The sequence below is a fragment of the Durio zibethinus genome, chromosome 25 (assembly GCF_047325235.1).
Source record: "Durio zibethinus cultivar Kanyao isolate XHJ-2024 chromosome 25, ASM4732523v1, whole genome shotgun sequence".
Lineage (NCBI taxonomy): Eukaryota > Viridiplantae > Streptophyta > Magnoliopsida > Malvales > Malvaceae > Durio > Durio zibethinus.
In genome coordinates this window covers 6938789-6960310 of record NC_143186.1, presented here as the reverse complement: position 1 = coordinate 6960310, position 21522 = coordinate 6938789, and the positions used below count along the sequence as shown (strand labels likewise).

General features: G+C 31.4%; 2 protein-coding genes across 11 annotated transcripts; one reads left to right on the top strand and one right to left on the bottom strand.

Moving 5' to 3' along the window:
* The first annotated feature begins 7401 nt into the window (after nucleotides 1–7401).
* Nucleotides 7402–17048, top strand: LOC111276070 (thiosulfate/3-mercaptopyruvate sulfurtransferase 2-like). Of its 10 annotated transcripts, XR_016333529.1 has the most exons (13): nucleotides 7438–7754; nucleotides 8397–8585; nucleotides 9625–9684; nucleotides 9883–9945; nucleotides 11114–11238; nucleotides 11330–11510; nucleotides 11876–11935; nucleotides 13027–13157; nucleotides 13271–13329; nucleotides 14860–14941; nucleotides 15544–15607; nucleotides 16295–16362; nucleotides 16576–17048. XR_016333529.1 is itself a non-coding variant. In XM_022861837.2 (12 exons), exons 1-12 carry the CDS (start codon nucleotides 7653–7655, stop codon nucleotides 16672–16674), a joined length of 1134 nt encoding a protein of 377 aa, XP_022717572.2. In that variant the 5' UTR covers nucleotides 7402–7652; the 3' UTR covers nucleotides 16675–17048. The 10 variants fall into 10 exon arrangements, 6 of the variants coding, with proteins under 6 accessions (XP_022717572.2, XP_022717571.2, XP_089610308.1 ...); XM_022861837.2 differs by lacking the exon at nucleotides 13027–13157 and having other exon boundaries at nucleotides 7402–7754; nucleotides 11348–11510; XR_016333528.1 differs by lacking the exon at nucleotides 13027–13157 and having other exon boundaries at nucleotides 14860–14955.
* Nucleotides 17049–17368: 320 nt separating this feature from the next.
* Nucleotides 17369–18815, bottom strand: LOC111276385 (transcription factor bHLH53-like). The gene is made up of 3 exons (XM_089754185.1): nucleotides 18773–18815; nucleotides 17997–18673; nucleotides 17369–17692 (listed from the first exon to the last, which is right to left on the bottom strand). Exons 2-3 carry the CDS (start codon nucleotides 18651–18653, stop codon nucleotides 17507–17509), a joined length of 843 nt encoding a protein of 280 aa, XP_089610311.1. The 5' UTR covers nucleotides 18654–18673; nucleotides 18773–18815; the 3' UTR covers nucleotides 17369–17506.
* Between the last annotated feature and the right edge of the window lie 2707 nt (nucleotides 18816–21522).

Genomic DNA, 21522 nt, shown 5'->3' with positions numbered 1-21522 from the left:
TTACATCAAGTCTAATACTCTTCACTAATGCTTGATTTGTTTATACTGGTCTTTAGCTTTTTCAATGAAATTTAACAATCGCTGCCCATGTTCTTCATTAGTGTGATCAAAATTCTCAATGTCTTTACCTTTTTTGCCATTTTTCCTACCTTAATTACCATTTTGCTTATCTGGGTTACAAGATGTTCTATGTATCTTTACCTTCTTAACCCTTCTCTTTTGCCAAACCATACTTGATAAGACAACTCTCTATGCTTTTTCATGAGTGCTATGATATGATTCTTTTACTCATTTAATTTCAGTTTTAGTGTCTAGATATGTCTTTCAAGCATCTCATTTTCTTGTTGAGCTTTTATATAATCATCCTCCATTTAAGAACATTCTATTCTCAATTTTTTGTTTTTACAAGTTAAATAAGCAATATTTAATTCTTCAACCTTCACTTGTATATGCAATCTTTTACGCTTTTACTATAGCTCCATCAATTCTAAGTGAGCATCGTCACACTCTCTAATAGCCCTTTGAGTCTTGTTTTCAACCTTTAATCTTTTGTGTTTTGTGTCACCGATGAAGTTCAACCAAATCCCTAACTATTGTATCACGTTCTTTAGAAATCTCATGAACTTGGACTTCTAACTTTTTTGCTTTATCTTTCCATTCCCTTTTCTCTTTCTAAAGCCTTAGAATTTTTTGTTTTAATTTCTCTTTCTCAACTTTAGATTCCTTCATTGTAAGTTTCAACTTCGAGGCCGTCTTGTCTAACTCTTAATTTATTATTTGGATATGATATATGAATGTAACCTCCTTATCTTTCTCAATTTTCCACAACAAATATCCTTATGTGACTCTATCAGTGAATGGTCCAGGGCTCACTCTCTTAGGCTTTTTCTAAGCCCTGATTATACTGTCAATTTTTTAAAAAAGTTTTAGGTTCCTTATACAAACAATCAAATTGATTGAACCTATATGTCACAAGGATGAACTGTTTAGCTCCATACTATCTTATTATCATTAGCGATGTAAAACTTATTGACCCCCATAAGCTTAAAAGTGCAACCCTTATCTCATTTTCACATTGATACAACATAGGTTCTCAACTCATCCCTAGGATTAGTCATTTCACCTGACAAGTTGTGAGCCTCTGCAATAAATATTCCAATTCTTTCTTGGTCTTTGCTTGTGGCTATTCACTTTTGCAAAACTCCTTGATAGGGTTTTGATTGCGAAAATAGAGTTTGGAAAAAATACTCTTCTTACATTCAAAATGGCTCTTTATCTAAAAATACAATAATGTCGTGCACTCCAATAAAAGTGTGTTATCATTTGTTTGCAAAAACTTAATGATCTGATGGTTTCCATCAAGATTTTTGGTGAAAGATTGCATCCTTGTTCAATTTACTTAAATAAATCCACCACCTCTATCTTAATATGGCTTAAGACCTTAGAGAAGATTACCATCCTGTATATTGCTAAAGCAAATACATTCATTCATTAGTTTTCATCAAGGTGTTTAACAATAAAATCTTAGAAAAACTCTCATAGGATACCTTTATGTCCTCCATTTTTCTAAACATGTAAATCTATAAGCTCTTTTTCTACCTCTAAAATATGAGCCAACTTTTTGCAATACCTCAGCTTTTGTTTCTTCACATATATTCTATCTGGATGCTAGAGATACATATCCACTAGAATCGAATACTCTTCTATAGTTATCACAAAAAATCAATTTTATTAAAAATAAAATAATGATAAGAGAGTTTTAAAATTGTACCATCACCTTAATGAGTGAGTTTTTAACTTGCATTGACAAGAGATGTGTAATATGCTCAAACTTCTGATAAAAAGCTAGCTACCTAGAAGGGACTATGTTATTTTATATGTCTAATAGGTCTTCTAGGTCATTTTGTTTAAGGAGCAATCAAACTTCTTTTGGTAAAGTAGAGACATAACCAGGTGGTAAACAATCATCTTTTTCTCATTGCCTCCTTTTTAACTCTATCTTCACATCTATAAGTGAATCACATTTAAAGAATACAGATAAGGTGCAAATTTGACATTCTGTGGGTTTCATGAAAGCTTTTGTTAAAAATATCTTTAGGGCAAGCATAATATGTAATCTGCATGTATGTATATGAATATGCACAAAAAGAAAAACAAATAAGAAAATCGATTAGTCACTTTGATATAAAATGAAGCATAAACATTATAAAGCAAGTAAAATAACAACGTGACTCTAAATTTTGGATTAACTGTAAAGGGCAAAGGGAAATGGCTCTACCTATGGGTTAAGCTTTTAAGGTTAACTATATGTAGCTTGGATTATTTTTAAAGGGTTTCCAAATTCTTCCTTACATCATTATTCATCATAGATTAGTAAGGCACCCCAATCTTTGCCTATTATAGGCTACAAGCGAAAAGGGTTCAATCTGAGTGAAAGTATTTTGCTAGTCCATGTAGAGAAATGAATCTCACGAAGGCGTAGGTACTTTATTTCCTTTTAAGAGAAAGAACTTAGGTGTAGAGCTCATGTTATGCGTATGCAAATGAATGAAACATATATGAAATGAATAACTAGATAACTAAATAAAATATAGACAAGGAAAAAGAAAGAAAAAAAAATCTCAAATTTAGTAGGCTAAGCTTGGATAATAAGAAATCATTGGTTGGCTTGACTCTCAATAATCCCCAATAGAGTCGCCAAACTTTCATAATGTATGGATTTATGGACCTATCGCTAGATATAGGTTAAAGGAATAGCCATCGATCTTTTTTATTTAGGTGTGATTAGCCACCTAATCGAATATATCCTACTTAAAAAGGAGTCATAAGATTAACTTAAGTATCTTTAAATAGTAAATTTTAGTCTATAAAATCAGATTTCAGATTCGAGAGTATGGTTGCACGTGAAGAATGTTATAGCACCCTTACAACACCCATCCAAAGGATGATACCAGTTTGATTTCAAATTATCCAAACCTTAACCATATTTATAATTTACCAAAATATTTAATATTGAAAATTAATCTTAAAATTACTTCAATAGTTTGGTAGCAATTTAATATAATTCTATCATCTCAGTAGTATTCATGAAGACTAGTGTCTCATCTTGTAGAGGCTCTGTTGTTGGATTCATTGAAATTTTAGTTAAAGAAATAATCAGTAAAATCTTTCAATAATGTGTAAAATTTACTTTAATGTAGATCTCTCAATAGTTTAGTGAGATTTTATTATAAGATTGTATTTTTTTTAGAAAATATATTAAATCTTCCAATATTTAGTGAGATTTAAGATGCAAATTCTCCAATAGTTTGATAAGATAAAGTACAAAGGATTTTAATAATAATTTTTTTGTACAATTAATTTATGAAATTCTTCAATAGTTTGGTAGAATTCATAAAAATTTAAATTAATGAAAAAAATCTCTAATAATTTGGTAGGATTCATGAATTAGTTTTTAGAAATATTTTTTTATATTTTTTCTTTTTTTTTAAAAGAAATTTACGAAATTATTTAAATAAATCATTTAATTTAAAAACAAGTAGAATAAAAAAAGTAAAATGAAATATAAAATATAAAATAAAATATAAAAAAATAAATAAAAATATAATTGAAAAATAAAATAAAATGAAAAAAAGAAAAAAGAAAACCTACAATCAGGTCAGGTCCAGAAATGGGTCACGCACAAATCCATGTAGGTTGGGACACGGGTTATGCTGAGTGAAACAACATCGTTCGACACTAGTATACAAGTTAAGGTCTTTAGCTTTTCTTCAGATTCCTTCAGCCCTCTCTCTCTATTTTTTTTCACCATCTTTTCTTTAAAAACTCTAAAATAAGTTGTTAAAAACTAGGTTTTTGGAAGACTAACCAAAATTTAACTGAAAACTTTAAAGTTTGTCAAAAAATTCAATCGAAATTTTAAACTTTCAACCTAAAACCCAAAATTTTCTAGAATTTTTTAGAAATTCTCCAAAATTTTCTAGAAAATTTCCCTCTTTCAGAGTTTTCAAAGATTCCTGACAATTTTATTTTTTCACCAAACTCAAAAAACCCAAATGTAACTAACTCTAAACAAAATCAACCAAATAGTATCAACCCAGAACCCAGACTCTCCTCTATTTTTTCTTTTTTCTCTCTGTATGATTTTCACACTCAATTTATAGTCGATTCCAACATAAATATTAGGGCTTAAACCGATTTAGTCTAAGCTTGAATCCTGAATTAAATTCTATCCGATTTGACTGATAGTCTTGGGCTTTAAATCCCTTCGATTCGATTTCTGGTTTTATTCCAATTTGTTGCTTGATTCTAGAGAATTGATACGATTCCTTCTCTCTTCAATTTCATTGTTTATTAGAACAAATTAAGAAAAAAAGAAGAAAAAAATAATAATGATGATGATGATGATGATGGTGATGATGATGATGATGATAATGATAATGATAATAATGATGATGATGATGATGATGATAATCATCATCATCATCATCATCATCATCATCATCATCATCATCATCATAACAAAAGTTGACTTTGAACACAAATAGTGTCTATAATATTTTTTCTAAAGTTTCATAAGATTAAAATATCAAACCACGTTAACTATTTCACCACTACCATGTTGGATAGAGTAAATGGTTTTTTTGAGCATATTTCAAAAATGACTAATGTTTCTAATGTTGAAATATGGGACTAGTTCCTATTATAGCAGATTTTTGAATATTTTCCTTCTGAAAGTGACAATGATTGAAATTTACCTTTAAAATAAAAGCATAGAAAAAAAGCATAAAGGATTTAAATACTACAAGTGCTACAACTATCCAAGAGGAAAAGATATTATAAGCCAACAATATCATCTGTTCTCTATATGATACATGTTAACACTACTGCCAAAGGGAATAACACTAAGAAAAGTCTCATTAAAGGTCATTTAAGAAGAAGAATTTTGTGAAGCCCACTTCCTATTTTGGTTCCACGAATGCTTTTCAATCGGGAAATCAGAGAAATTTAGAAATGTGTGCAACTTTTATTATAGATCAAGCATAAAAAGGTAATTTGTAAAAGTTTTTTGGACTGGAAAGAAGCAAAGCATTCAGTTAGCCTTTTCTATTTGAAGTAAGGTGATTTTGTTAGCCATTTCCAATCTAGATACTATGCCCTCTATTTTTATGGTTCGATATTAGTGCTAGTGTTGATAAACCTTGGCAAGCAACTAGAGACCAAATAGAGAAGATATTTATGAATATAGGCAATCTTCTCTAGTTGTGGATACTGTAAATGACATGGTCATTGGTTATAATCTTGGTAAAATCTATCAGAAGTCTACCAAGTTGTGGCATAGATGATAAGGACATTATGAATTTGGCGCATGTATAGATTGCATTAAGAGAAGTTTTGTTGCTAATATACAGTTGTGATTAGTATACGTAAAGAAGTTTAAGAACTGACTTAAGAATTGACTTATACCAACAATTATGGATTGCTTCCATTTATTGCTTTCAGTGGATTGAGGCATTTCGTCACCTTCACTAAAAACCATTCAGGTTTTGGTCATGTGGATTGAGAATTTGACCATATGGAAGCCTTAAAGTTTTTTAAAATCCATTGCCAAAGTTTTCAAAAATACAAAATTAAGGTAATATCTTAAACATAGATGATAAATACTATAGTCAGTATGTTGAAATTAGGCACAATCTTGTACTATTCTGTTGAGTTTTTTACTAGATTATGGTGATGACACCTAGCATGCTGCTCTTGGAATACTAAAAGAGAGTAAGGTTGTAGTAATAGGTAACTACATAATTTTGTACATGGTGTGGTATATGTTGTGGTATTTCACCTTTTAGATTTCATGTGGAATGAAGCTTTGAAGTTACAACATTTAATTTAAATCAAGATCTAAGTAATAAAATTCCTAAAAATTGTTGTAAATTATGGTCAAACAAGAATGCTGATTTTTAAGCCACTATCAAATATTAAGGTTGTAATTCAAATCTATGGGCTTACAACCCTCAATCAAGGAGACTTGATTAAAAAGCTATCAGTAGCATTTTGTTGGCTGTTACATTGATGTCAAAGATTTCAGATTCTGTCATTTGTTGAGAAATACCAGAATCATTAAGTCTAATTGTGCAATCTATCTAAAGGATGACTTAGATAGTGAGAGTATTAGGTTTTGAACTCCATAAAGTTACTCTCATGGAAAATATGTTATTGATGTGCTAGTCTTATGTGTGATTTAGTTATTGATGAAGAATGCCATAAACTGTGGAACGACAATTGATCCTAGCAATCTCATTTATGGAAATGCACTTAAACTTACAAATGAACATAAATATGGCATTTATGTGTCTTCTGATTTGTTATCTTTCATGAGACATTTGATGATATTAACTCTTGGAGTTGGATGTTTATCAAGCAATATGAGATTGCATATATATTGTATAGTTACATGTGGGATCAAGATAAATGACTATATCTTTTTAGTCCAATCGATTGTTAATAGATTTACAAGATCGAAAGGTTAAACATCTATACTGGCCATATAACATTCCAACTTAATTTATTAGATCCACGTTGTGATTTTGTATAGTTTGATGCCATTGAAGAGCTTTTCCTTCCAAGCTTAGCATGGTTACTTTCACCTTAAGTTCTTTAGGCACCCTTTTTTGCTTCAAAGTACTGTTCCATCTTTATATACTATTCTTTGAAATCCTTTCCTTTAAATTTAACACATTCTATCTTGTACATCCTAGAGCAATCAAGGTTTGAATGTCTCTCAGTATTCATCATCATTGCGTTAAGCTATTGTTGAGGACTCTGAGATTAATTATTGATATTTTTTAACAATATAGTAGTGCATTCTCTAATGAAAGGGGGTCTCACTTCCAAAAGCCTCCATATCCCTTTCATTCAAAAGTCCACAAGCAATTTCCTAAAGTCATTTGTCATCTTTAATCAAATGTTATCTACCTTTTTCCTTAGTTCTTGCAAGTCTGGTTGGATTGTAGTAACATTTTGCTAAGTTTAAAGTTTCTTTTTGCAGCCAAGTAGTGACGCCATCTGCTATTGCTAATAACTTACATAAAAGATGCTTTAATATCACTAATACTTGTCTTCTAACAATTACTTATGATACACCAATTATAACAACAATCGGAACCCAAAAAATATAACAAGGTCAAACAAACTAATGAGATGATAGTTAGAATGAAGAAAAAGGGATAAAAAGAAAAGAATAGAGAGAACAAGAATCAAAAGATAGAAAGTAAAATAAAGTTTTTGTAAATTTAGAATAATAAAAATTTACACGGTAACCATTTCCTCGCATTTAGTATTGGCTGTAACAACTTCCACAATAATAGAAATGCCTTTTGGGCAGGCCAATTTTACTAAATAAATAAAAGAGATAAAACTAAAATAACCCGTATGTCATCAATCAATTCAGAATGCAACAACCTAACCACAGCATCACTAAAATTGCATCCAGGAAGGCACCAAAAACATTGAAGCGGCAAAAATGCTTACCTACTTAGATATCTAAGCCAGGCCTTTTCTTGTCTTCTTTCTCCAAAGAATCTGACAACATAAACAAAGTTAAGAGTCTCTCTCGATAACCTTCAAACACCTTTTTCTACATGTTTTGTGCATAAATGGCATCATCCCTTTTCTCCAGAACTCTCTTGGGTAACCGCTTGATTCGATTCTCATTTTCTCCCCCACACAAACCCTTGATCTTCTCATCTCTTTTCAATGTAAGTAACCTCTTCCTTTTTTTAGTTATTATTTGGGTTTTTCTTAATTTGTTTTTTTTTTTTTTTTCTGATTCACCTAATCAGTTTTGCTTTCTTAGTATTTCGTTCCCCCCTTTTTTCTGTTGTTGCATGTGAGCAATTTGTCACTTTTGGAAAGTGGGTTTGAGTTCCGATGTTTTTTTCTTGACCCAAAGGGTTTAGGGTTTTGACTATTGTTATGGAGAATTTGATGTTTTCTTTGTAAAATTGTATTTTTTATTTTAATGCTCATAGTTCTAGAATGTATATACTGAAAATTAAGATACCTATTCTATATATTTTTGTCGTTATTTTGATGTTTTCTTTAACGGAAACTATGCCTTAGAAATATCTTTTGCTATAACGGTTGCTTTTCTTTTCATTCATGAGTGAAATTTCGCTCTGAATAATTGGTTATCATGGGCATGTAGCTGTTTGATATTTTGATATTCACTACTCTGTCCTTGAGTACCTCTGGGATCTGGTGACGACATTAATTTAAAATTTGAACTGTTTATTGTTGGAAATGGTTTACGTTTAACTTCAAACTCCCCCTTTCATCTTATTGTAGTTCTTATGGTCATCTGGCCCAGTTCTTATGTTGCATTTTTGTATTACTTGCAGAAGAGACAGTTTTGTGTACAGGCTGAGCCTACCTATACGACATATAAAACATCTGGTCGGTTTTCTCGTTTTATGGCTTCCTCAGCAATTGAGACGAGAACTAATTTTTCGACACAATATCCTCCCACTGATGATCCAGTCATTTCTGTTGATTGGCTTCATGCTAATCTCAGGGAGCCTGATATGAAGGTATTTGCATTTATGTATGGACCAGTAACCCTTCTAAGCATTGTTTGTTATAGAAGTGTTGGGAACTTTATGCCCGTAATTTGTTACTATGTGAGATTGGAAGTGTGGTTGCCATGAATGACTTGATGGCATCATTTGTATTTGCCACTTTTGATGCTTTCTCTCCACATTATTCTCTGAGTACAGAAAGGCATACATGTATATTATTATTTTTTGATTGTTAAGGTTTTGCATGGAACTATTTTAGCATGTTCATAGTTGTTACCTGTCAATTAGATATTTCTATAAGGTTATGAAATTATTATCAAATTAATTTTCAATAGTATGGCTTCTGCAATTTTGTAACTCCTAAAGAAATCTAGATGTTAAACCTAGAGTTTATCTTCTTATTATCTATTTACCACCACTGTTTCAGTGTTACAACTAGCCATAAATCTGTGTTTTTAACTTATAAGAATAATCTATCAGACTGTAACTAAGGTCACATTAAAACAATTGCCATATTTCAAGCCCAACCTCAAATTACTGATCAGAATAATTATTCAAAAAACTTAAACAAATTCTAAACAGCTTGCTATCCTCTATCAGGTTTCAATGGGCGTCTTTGGGTTTATTCATTTTTCCTCAAATATATTCTCTTGAAAAGGGAAAAGATACATATTCTTGGGAATACGAACTATCCTTTTTTTTTTTTTTTTTTTGTGACATCTCTGCAACCAAATTAAAATGAAATATAAAAAGAAAATGAGTAGTAGGTAAATTTTGGTTTAAACAAAAATAAGTATTCTCTGAGATAGGGGATACCTTTAGAACAGTTTTCCTGAAGAAATTTCCGAAAAACATTAAAAAAAAAACTTTTGCTATCTAATAATTATTCAGTTTCTGAGATTGAGATAGCATTGTGAAAACATTCTATGGATTTTGCTTAAAGCCTATGAATAATTTATTAGCATACAGCATCTTTGGAACTATCATGAAAATTGGAAACACGTTATGCTTTCTTCATTTATTTGTTGTTCATGTTTTTATTATTTACCAGGTACTGGATGCATCTTGGTACATGCCAGATGAGCAAAGGAATCCAATTCAAGAGTATCAGGTGCTGATTATTGTCTTTTCTACGATCTATTTTATTGTGCCACACTTTCAAGACAGTTAAATGCTTCTGAATATTGAAATTCTATTTCTAATGTAATATAAACTGAGATATGCTGCTTAAATTCATCAATTTCTTTCCTTTAATTCCAATATTTTCAATTTCAAATGCATTTCTGTTAGATTTCTTTCATTATAGTAGGTTGCTCACATTCCTGGTGCTCTTTTCTTTGATGTTGATGGAATAGTGGATCGAACTACAAAGGTGAGATGCCTTCTATCAATTGATTAGTCTCTCTTCTTGATCTCTTGGGTGCTCTGGTTGCTAGACCACTGAGGTAGAGAGAAATATTTTACCTAATAATGCTCCTTTGCTTAACAAACCTTGCCTCGCATTTCTTTTTCTCTTGATATGTCGCTGTTTCTGCTCTGGGTTTTACTAGTAGTAATTCTATTCTCTTACTTCAACTGCTTATCATTGAGTAGTCTGTATTATTATTTGAGAAAGGTAGTAGAAATGCAAGTTTTCTTCTTTCTTTCTATGGTATTATGTTTTTTACTAGTCAAGTTGTGGATTGCGGGAGGAAGAATAAAATTTCTTTTTCTAGGTATTTGGCCTTTATTATGCAAATTACCTATGCTATAAGATTGCAGTTTTTCTTTGAAAAAGTCAAAGGTGTTTTGTAGGACAACTAGGCACAATAGACTGAATACAGAAGTTTAGGGAGAAATTAGAAATAAACGAGAACAATTAGGGAGGAATAGAGGAAATTGGGGAAGAAACAAAAGAACTTAGGGAGAAAACCAGACAGGATCAGGAGAGCGAAAATCTCAATATCACAATAACTTAATATTCAATATCCAAAGACCTATTGAAACTAAAATAACATTGGGATTTATAATTAAGTTCGAAACCCTAATAAAATGCAAAATACCAATTATAACCTTGATTAAAAATAACCTACAACAACAACAACAAAGTAGGCCTTATATCCCATAACTGTGGGGTTGGCGGTATGATAGGTAAAAAAAATGAATCATGTTAAGTCGTAGTTTTGAATCTTCTTGCGCCACACATTTCTATCCAAAACAATCTTTTCATCTACTTAACCCTCATATTATTTGTTATTACTTGTATCCACATCTTTTGTGGTCTACCTTTGGAAGTTGATTAAAAATAATCCTAATAAATTAAAATGCCTAAACATGGTTCTCTATCATGGTGCTTTGACAATTCTAGAATCAACTTTATAACTTTGCATATGCCTTTTTTGAGTATTCTCAGTAATGTGATTCAATCAAATATTCATGGTAGTTTGTTACATGATGTATTAAATTGGAGATATATCAGGTAAGTCAGCCTTTATATAACATATCCACTGGTTTGTTTATCCTATTTGGCTTCTCTATTTGAAGACTGTTACTTGTATCAGTTGCCACATATGCTGCCATCTGAGGAAGCTTTTGCGGCTGCTGTGTCTGCTCTTGGCATCCAGAATAATGATGGACTGGTTGTTTATGATGGGAAGGGAATTTTCAGTGCAGCACGTGTTTGGTGGTGAGTAGCACTTTTGATAATATGATATCTTCTCAGCGTTGTCTTAAATGTTTTATAGTATTTTTCTGATTCTAAATCTAACAGACTTTAGTCCATTGATAATTGAAAGGATGTTCCGAGTCTTTGGGCATGACAGAATCTGGGTATTGGATGGAGGCCTCCCAAGGTGGCGTGCATCAGGATATGATGTTGAATCTAGTGCTTCTAGCGATGCTATTTTGAAAGCCAGTGCTGCCAGTGAGGCAATTGAGAAAGTCTATCAGGGACAAACAGTAAGTGTCCTTTCCTAATCTCTGATTATCTATTCCCTTTTTTCATCTGCAATTCTTGAAATTACTGATTGGGTAGGCGCGGGGAAGGAGGGAAGGGGGGAATATTTCCTGTGCCATAAGATGTGGTTGTTGTCTTGGAGTAGTGAAAATATTGCTATTGCATTCTTGAAGTGATGCCTCCTGAAAAGAAGCAAGTGAGATTATTGGAAATACTGTGGAAGTCATTCAGTGGCAATTGGCAGTTCAGTTTCTGGGTTGAACATTTATTATCTATATAATATTATACAACATTTTATCCTCTCATGTCTCATGATTACAATATTATACTCAAAACAGTTTTGGTTGCCTGTATCTTTGTCTTTCAGGCTGGACCAGTCACATTTCATACAAAATTTCAGCCACATCTTGTCTGGACACTCGATCAGGTTTAATTGCTAACCTAACATAATTCATATAAAATTATGGTTTTGCTATATCAGTTTTGTTTGACTACTGAAATGATGCCTCGTAATGATTGCAATTTAAAGTGGATGCACCTTCATAACCAGATATATACTAATACTGTTGTGACCTTGCTAGAAGCACGATGCATGATTATTATGATATGATCAGCTCATCTGGGTATTTATTCGCATTCACAGATATAAAACCAAAATTTATTATGGTATGATGACTATTACGATATGATCTACTCATCTTAACATTCATTCGTGTTCACAAACGTCACACCAAAATTTATTATGGTATGAAAAAAAAAAAAAAAAAAGAAGCTTGGAGAAAGCTTCAAGCTGAATATTACAAGAATCGGAGAAATTATAATTTACTGTTGGTGTAAAGGAAGAGCATGCTTGTATCTGACTTGTGAGATTCAAAATTTGCAGTTGTTTATATAAAGTAGTAAGGCCATGTTTGGTTCATAGGATGATGGATAGGATAGGATAATAATCATCCTATACCATGTTTGGTTCGTATCTAAAGAAAGAGATAGGATTGCGAGGAGGATTAATTATTCTTTTCGCATAGGATGATTCAATACTCCTAAAGTGGAGAGGATTATTTTTAATCCATGAGATTGGACTTACATATCCTATTATACCCATAAAAATTACACTAATAATTTAAATTGTATAAACTTTGAGGAAAGATAATTTTGACCGATTAATAAATTATTTTGTCCTAATCCTTGCACGTATCAAACACAAGATAAGATGACATTATTTAGTCTAATCCTATTCATAATATTATCTTTTCTTGTCCTATCATAATCTTGTACATCAAACATATCTTAAATCCTCTATACTCATTGATCTGAATTAATTAGCTGTCTAATGTCTTGTTTATATGTATTTGGTCTTCATATCTTTGTGTCATTTTGAAATATACTTTAGAAAATCTTTGGAATGCAATGTATAACAACCTAAATTTCTGTAGAATTTAAAGGTGGCACATCAATGTGTCTAGTTGGTTATCTTCTAGGTTGCCCCACTCTTTATTTTTCCTAACATATCTGCATCAGGAATATATTGGATGCTTTAAAGCGTACATGGTTATAAAATTAAGACAGTCAACATATGAAAATGCTGACAAACAGTTGAAAGCACGATTTTGGGACTTGTACCATGTCCAGCACTCAAATCAGCAAACTAGGTGCTCTTTTTGGTTACTGTTATGTCAGTCCATCAATGGATAGAAATTCCCTGTTATTTGAATACATTCTCAGGTTATGTTAGATCATGCCTTCTCCTTTTACATTTTTTCAGGTTAGAAGAAACATTGAGGAAAAGACTCACCAACATATAGATGCTCGTTCCAAGCCCAGGTACTGCAGAGTCTTACTTTGTTGATTACATTTGACCATGATTACTTTATCTTATGATATATATGAATTTAATATGGTAAACGCTTGCTTTTGTAGGTATCAAATAATATTCCTTTCTCTTAGCACTCAGTTCATGTACCTCAAGTCATCTCTTGTCTTGTTGATAGTGAGCAGAAATCAGCATGTCTGCCATATTAATGCCTTGGAAATGCTGTAAATGCAATCTTAAATAAAACTGAATTTTGGACTTAAATGAATTTATTTTCACAATAATTAATGTAAGGTGCATGTGACATAAGGTGTGGGTTTGTTCTTGCATTTTTTCAGTCCATGAAGTATAATATGCTTCTTAGATTGTAAAGTAGAGGCTAATATTGAATCTACCATATGACTGAAAATTTTCTAACACACATCACTGTAAACTCAAATCTGTGTCATTATTAATAAAACTCATGAACAGCTTTAATGGTATGGGAATCTGTCTAAACCCAAGAAGAACTATATTAAACTAGCTCGAGAGCAAAATGGATGTTATTTGTTTGCCCATCTGGGTGGTCCTAATTGCCAGCATGATCCATTTAATGACCCACATCAATCTCAACACTTCATTTCAGCTAATCCTTTCTTTCAGACATGTTGTCTTCAAACTGCTCAAATGCTTGGTACCTAAAAGCTTAACTGGTGTTATTGTATTTCCCATTAAACTTGTTCGGTGTTGTCAAGGGCGCTAGAAACCTTATATTGCCTGAGGCACAAGGCACAAAAACAGCACTCACCTGTATACATGTGTTGTTTTATGTCTGTTATATATATATATATATATATAAAATAAGCTTGTGTATATAATTATGATAATAAACTTTAAGGAGTGTTCCAGTTAATCCTACAAAACATGCAAATTTTTTTTTCTTTTGTTAGCCTATATGCATGACTTCCTTCCCATGTTTGTTGTTAAATTCTCAAAAATTGAGAAGTAGAGTTTGATATTGTCCCTTCTTTTTACTATTAAAGGTACAATGAATGAAAAAAAAAAAAAAATTAAAGAAATTAAAGAGAACTTTTCTGGGGGGGATTTTTGTGTGCCTATCACCTTACAGAAAAAGTATACCTAGGCACACCAGGCATGTGCCTGAACAAATGAGCCTCGCCCAAAAGGGTTTGAGGGCCTTTTGTTGTATGTCTCTGAGGTACACACCTTAACAACATTTAACATGCTAATACTTATGTGATCACATGATATCCTAGTGATACCCTAGTAGCAGTTCTTGATTCCATCAGCTTGACATAATCCAACGAATGGCTTCATCATGAAGTTCACTTCCTGATATAATATCCATCATTGACTAATACTGAAAATAGTCACTTTTTTGAGCTTCCTAATATTATCTCTGCTATTCGTGTTACTGTAGTCTAACATTATTTTCTTCAACTTGAAGTGCATATAAGCTGGGGTGTATGTGATACTGAACCTCCTTGCATAAGAAATCCTTTTTTTCCTTTAATTTAATTTCCTGTTTGTGGTTTACGCAGATTTGATGGTGCTGCACCAGAACCTCGTAAAGGAATCAGAAGTGGCCATGTACCTGGCAGCAAGTGTATTCCTTTTCCACAGGCAAGACATAAGAGGTTTTCATATTTTACTTGGATGCTATAAAGAGGTGCAGTATATGTAGATTTCTCAAGTCCTAAATACCTTTATATTTGTTTGAGAGAGAGAGAGAGAGAGAGAGAACGTTGGTAAATGTGGTGCAGGAACATTTACTTTCAATTTAGGAGTGCAAGGGGGTCTCTATATATCTCCTTCTGGTGCATGCTGCATGAAATTGTTGATCAGTAATTCAAAATTGTCATGTGCACAGAATGACGTTGATGAGTGGCTGATTTAGATAGTGCCATTGGAGTATGACCTATGACTGGCCATTGTTTAGAAGATTAGATATGAGATAAAAGATTCATGGATCAAAGAATTTCTAGAGGATGCACTTCCTGTTCGTGTGTTGTTAAAGGGTTCTCTGGATTTTTTTTTTCCAGTGATGTAGGAAATGACAAGGTTGTAGTTGTGAGAAAAAAAGGCAGAAAGAAAGATGCCTACTTTGGTTTTTTATTTTTTTATTTTTTTGCCTTTAACTCTCATTTCCTATGTTCGATAATGTAGTTTTTATGGATTTTTTCCACAATAGATTATTAATTCATCAATTTGGCATTTCTTTGCAGATGTTGGATGCTTCACAGACACTTTTAGCTGCTGATGAGCTTAAGAAACGATTTGATGAGGAGGGTGAGCCATATATCATTGTTTTTATCATTGTTCCTTTCCCCTTTTCCTTTTAATCTTTCCAATTTCAGCAGATATGGATTGAGCTAACAGATATTCACTTTTCATAAGTGATAGTCGATGCCACTAACTTGACCTATCAACATCTTTGTCAAATCTTCATTTTCACTCCATTATATGCATACTAGTTTATGGGTTTAAGGATTAAGCAATCTGGTAATTAGAATTTGAAGCTTAGTTATTTGCTACGCCAATAACTCATTTGTAATAATGGCGAATAGTTATTTAGTTTTGCTATCACATAATGATGTAAAGAATTACTCATTTGCAAGAGGTTGCGAGTTTCTGTGATTGAGCAATATAAAACTGCACACTTGACCCTGTAACTTCACTTATTTCGGATAGAACAATTAGACTCTGAAGCCTTTATTGTCACATTCAATTTGGTGAGGGGACTTGCACACAGTTCATAATTAAATCAATCTTTCTTTATGATTTTATGTGTTTATGGTGAGAGCAATATACTGAATGTTCTAATGTTTTGTTTCTTGATGAATCATCTTGCTTTGCCATCGCCTATCTCTCTACTTTCTAACTTACAAAGAAGTTTATGATTCATGTTTGTTTATATGATGGTTTATGGTTGATCTTGACATTTTCCTATTGTCCAAATAACGTATTCTTCTGCAGGCATCTCATTGGAACGCCCTATTGTAACTTCTTGCGGCACTGGTGTAACTGCTTGTATTCTGGCATTGGTACTTCCTCCACTGTGTTATTGTTATTGCTCTATCTCTACCTTTAGGCCTAACATTTATTGATTTTCCTGTAAACTCTGTAAGGGACAACTTATAATGTAGTTTCTTAAACAAAGTTCTATTCTTTTTTTTTTTCTCTTTTTTGCTTGGAAAAGTTAAAAGGATAGATTAATATTAAAAAATAGGCAAGTGTCTCATGCTGATGCTTTTCAGGGCCTCCGTCGACTTGGGACGCCTGATGTTGCTGTGTATGATGGATCTTGGACTGAATGGGGTGCACAATCTGATACACCTGTCGACACTTCATCATAAATCTTAATGCAAACCTGTCAAAAAGTTCAGAAGAAACAGCTTGCAATTGGCCAGTTTCAGTACTCAGATTGTGACGAAAAGGGTTTTTGTATCTAGAAAGGTCGAGTATCATTCATCATTTTCGAGTTCCAATATGCACCTGTGTGGTAACTACAGATCCACCCTTTCTGTACGAAAACAGAAATGTTGAATTCTAATTGTGTCAATGATGTTTATGAAACATGTCTGCTTTTGGACAATACAAAGGATTGTGATTGTTCCAATCACTTTTTTGGAAGCAGAAATTGGTAGGAAATTAAGGGGTGATGGTCAGTGTCAAACTATCGTATTGATCAAAGATAAATAAACAAGCAACAGCGTAAATTTCTTTGCAATTCATTGTTGATTTTGTACACTTGAGCTAAGATGAGTTCCGCACTTTCGGCATGTGATAAATGGAGTAGGCGTTGTGAGGTGAAGCCTTCAAAGCATTTTCCTAGGGGTTCTATTTTCCCTTCTTTTACTTTAACAAGCCTCTAGCATTAACAATTTTCGTGAGCCTTATGTTCTTTTAATTTGTTTTAAAAGGTAAAATTAACAGCGTAACTTTTAAGTGATTTTTTTCTTTTATCTCACAAATTTCCTTTTCCTTTTTTATTTAAAGATTCGAATTCGGGACACATATAAGTTAGAATCTCTAATTCTAATTGTTGGGTTTGCATTGAGGACAAATCAAGATAATTAAATGTTTAACAAAACAAAGAAAAGGTAATCAGAGAAATGGTTAAATAAAAAAAAAAATTTAGAGAGAGAGATGGCTAAATGGAGATGATAAAAACAGGTGGACACTTATTCAGTGATGGGGAGCTAGTGCTAACAGCCGACTAAGTTGAACAGAGAGTGGAGGCTTAGAAAGTGCTGTCAAAGAGAGAACAATATCCTTTGGAACCAAGCACTTATCTTCCATGTAAAGCTTCTGTTGAACCCTTTGAGATATTACAATTTGCATGTTTTCCTTCCAAGCCGCCTTCTCATTTTCCTGCATTTGTTCAAACCCTCTTCGGTTATGTTTTTATTGTCATTGGACATATAGATCGATATTTAGATATAACAATCAGAAGCTAGATTAAATTTGATGTAATAATTGACAATAAATATGGCAAAGTTCTTATCTAGATCTTTCCTCCTGGACTAGATAATATTGATTTTTCTTTTTTCTTTAAAAAAAAAAATGAAATGACTGTCAATTAAAGTAACTTTTCAATGAGTTAAAACAGTTAGCCAAAATTCTCAGTTAAAATAAAAACTTAAAAAAAAAAGGGTAAGAATGAGCCGAAAATTACCGAAAATGAGTCCATAACTTGAAGGATTCCAACTTGAGCTTGCAAATATTTGATATACTTGAAGGCAGCTTGAAGCATTTCAGCTGTGTTCATCTTATTCCCACCAGGCACAAGCTTCCCAAGTTCTTGAGTCTTCTCAGTAATCTTCCTCCTCCTTTCTCTTGCTGCAATGCTTTGCACTGACACACATTTTTCACTAGTCTTCTTACAGTTTTCCACATTTCCTTCCAAGTTAATCTGATACATGCCTTGATCTTCAGGCACGGGAAGACAGGAACTCGGAGCAACCCCATCGAAGAAAGCAGGCATAAAATCAGAGCAATAATGATCTTCAATGAGTTTCTGGCGTTTGGAGCATGGATAAGAGCTGAAATTGCCATATGGGATATCGATTTCAGGTGAGAAGGAAATTAAAGGGTCATATGGAGAGCAATATGGAAGTAAAGGAGTGTAGTTTTCAGGGTGTAGGATATTGCTATTGGGGTCAATATAAGGATCAAGAAAAGCATACGGAAGCTCAAATGTATCCCAGTAATATTCAAAATGCCGATGATCTGCTACAACAAGCTGATCCTGAACTGGTCTTGTTAGATGGATTGGCTCCGACTTAGCATTTTGAACATCAGTTCCCCAGTCGGAGTATGAACTCAAAACCATTGTAGCGGTTAAAAATAAACCTGAAATAATTAGAGAAACATTCAGACCATGATGAAGTCAATCATGGCATGCAAAATATATTTCATCAATTGAGTAGTATCCAGGGAAATGAAAACAACCGGAAACTAAGTAGCAAAAGACTGAAATAAAGCAAGAAACTAGTATCCAGCTAAATAAACAAAAAACAAATGCAGAGAAGTGTACAATACCTGAATTATTATAGAAGAAAACTGTCAATTGTTTTGATGCTTATTGACCTGAGGAGACAAAAAGGCTTTGCATCAGACCGAACTTTATAAAAGAAAAAAAAAATCTGAAATTGAGGAGAGAGTGGTGGGTTGAGATAAAATAGGGAACATGGGATTAGGAACAGTTAGTTAACTGCCTCCTAAAAAAGCTAGGGCCTTTTTTCTTCCCCAAGAAACTGAAATACTGTTATGGGCTTAATTTACCACTTCGGCGGCTGCCCTTAGACTCGTTGGATTTGGACACTGATGAAATTTTATTTATTCTTTAAAAAACCTTAATAACCCTAATCGAGAGATGTCAAATGGCTCATACGTTAAAAAATCAATCTACGTCGTGTCGTTTTGATATTATTATTTATGATGACTTGTTGGCAGAGTATGTAAAGTTTAAGAGCATAGTCTAACATGACATATAGCCCAAAACTCATATGAGTTATGTGCTTGGCATCACACTATTTTTCGAATCAAGTTAAGTTATGATTTATTAATAATCTTTTAAATTTTTATTCATTATTTTTTGCGAAAGTTCTTTTCTTTGATTTTTTCAATTGTATCTAAAAATTAATATATAAAATTAATATGAGAGATATATAATTTATGTAATTTGATAAAATATATATACCTACGATGAAATTAAAAGCTAAAGGAATCAATTAAAGAATATGTTAAAATTGACAATTACTAATATTCCATCTTTAAATTTAGAGAAAAAAATAATACATAGATATTATATTATCATTTAATATCTTATTTTCATCATCTTTAAAAAAAAAAAACACAAATATCATATTAAATTTTTAAAAAGAAAATAATACACAGATTCACTAATATCATGTGCTTTGTCTTACACTAAGCTTTTCTATGATCAATCTTTGAGTAATACACAATTCATGGATTTTTTAGAAAGTGATAGATCAAAATAAAAAAAAAAAAAATTGTAATTTTATTTTAATAGGTTAATTATTTTATAAATAGATTTAAAGATACAATTTAATTTCTATAAATTATTGATATAAAATACTAAAAGAACAAAAAACCTTTCATCATATGATAAAAGCAAAATGAAATACAATTCAAAAACCAATAGACTAATAATTTATAACATTATAGGCCGACATGGCATGATACGTTAGTTCTTTTGTTTTGTGCATGCAACCCATGTGTCACATGTTAGTATTAATCCTTGATGAATTGTGTTGTGCCAATCAAACGAGCCCAAAAATCCTAATCCAGCTAACACAAGAATAAGAATTATGCTTGGCACGATCCATGACTAAAACAACAGATTATACCAAGCACGGTCAGCATTGTGTCAAATTGGATTGTTTCTCAAGTTGCACAACTCACTTGACACATATAGCGTTAATCATTGAATTTTTTTGAGTTATAAAAGTAAAATACTTTCCTTAATTAATTAATTAATTAATGTATGTGCATCATTCTTTTTATTCTTTTAATTTTTTTTAGCGAAGGAAAATTATATAAGTTTCCTTATGATTGATATTCACAATAGGAAATATCCTTCACAATAATGCAGAAGTGTTAATCTTTTAGTTATTCGCTATTATGCTTTTTTTTTATTTTATTAAAATCAGTTTAATATAGATATATTAGTGTATTATAAATCCATATCACATGACTTTCTTTTTCAAAAAAATAAAAAATAAAAGGACTAGCTCCCTAGTCCCTTGCAACCACCCCCCCCCCCCCCCCCCCAAAAAAAAAAAAAAAGAATAACTTTAAAGCTCTCTGTAAGTTGCACGTAGAGTTGTTCATGAATAAATTTTATATAAAACTTTTTAGGTGAAGTTTATAAATTTTTTTTAAAATGACTTAATAAAATATTTAAAAAGATATATTAATAGAATTTAATATAAAAATCAATAATATATAAAAAATTATTAGAAAAATTTTTTAATTGGTATAATGAAAAAGGTTATTATTGAAAAGAAAAACATAAGTTTTAAAATTAATAAAAAGAAAGTTGATATTACTATTTTGACCTTAGAGGAAGAATAAAATCTTATAAAACCCTTAACTAAACTAAGGATAAAATAATAAATGTAATTTTCTTTTTATAAATTTAAAATTAAATCATTTTTTTAATTATTTTTCTCTTGGTATCAATTATTAATAGACTTCACCTTTTTTGTAATTCTCTCAAATTTTTATTTAACCAAAAACTTTTTTTTTAATATTGTAGAGAAGAAAAAATATTTTAATAATTATTATAACATTTTAATAAATGATACTAAGAGAAAAAATATTTATTAAAAAAGAAATAATGAATTTTAAATTTATAAAAAAAATTGCATTTACTATTTTATTCTTAGTTTAGTTAAGGTTTCATAAGATTTTATTTTTCCTAAGGTCAAAATAGTAAAATCAAATTTCTTTTTATTAGTTTTAAAATTTATGATTTCCTTTCCAATAATAACATTTTCATTATACCAATTACTAAAAATGTTTAATAAAACTCTTTTTTGTAATTTTTCTTAAAAATTTTCGAACATAACTGTCGGATTTCAAAATCCAATAAGTTATACAGATATTTGAAGATTTTTAAAAATGAAACAGATAATTAAATAATTTTATTTAGAGATAATTTTAAAAAAAGAAAA

What these genes read in the sequence shown, in the direction of transcription:
- LOC111276070 (XM_022861836.2), top strand. Translation starts at nt 7,653, where the DNA reads ATGGCATCATCCCTTTTCTCCAGAACTCTCTTGGGTAACCGCTTGATT. An exon ending in TTGTCTGGACACTCGATCAG is followed by an intron (nt 11,936 to 13,270) that starts GTTTAATTGCTA and finishes ACATTTTTTCAG; the next exon opens with GTTAGAAGAAACATTGAGGA. An exon ending in CTGCTTGTATTCTGGCATTG is followed by an intron (nt 16,363 to 16,575) that starts GTACTTCCTCCA and finishes GATGCTTTTCAG; the next exon opens with GGCCTCCGTCGACTTGGGAC.
- LOC111276385 (XM_089754185.1), bottom strand. Translation starts at nt 18,653, where the DNA reads ATGGTTTTGAGTTCATACTCCGACTGGGGAACTGATGTTCAAAATGCT. An exon ending in AAGTTATGGACTCATTTTCG is followed by an intron (nt 17,693 to 17,996) that starts GTAATTTTCGGC and finishes GAACAAATGCAG; the next exon opens with GAAAATGAGAAGGCGGCTTG.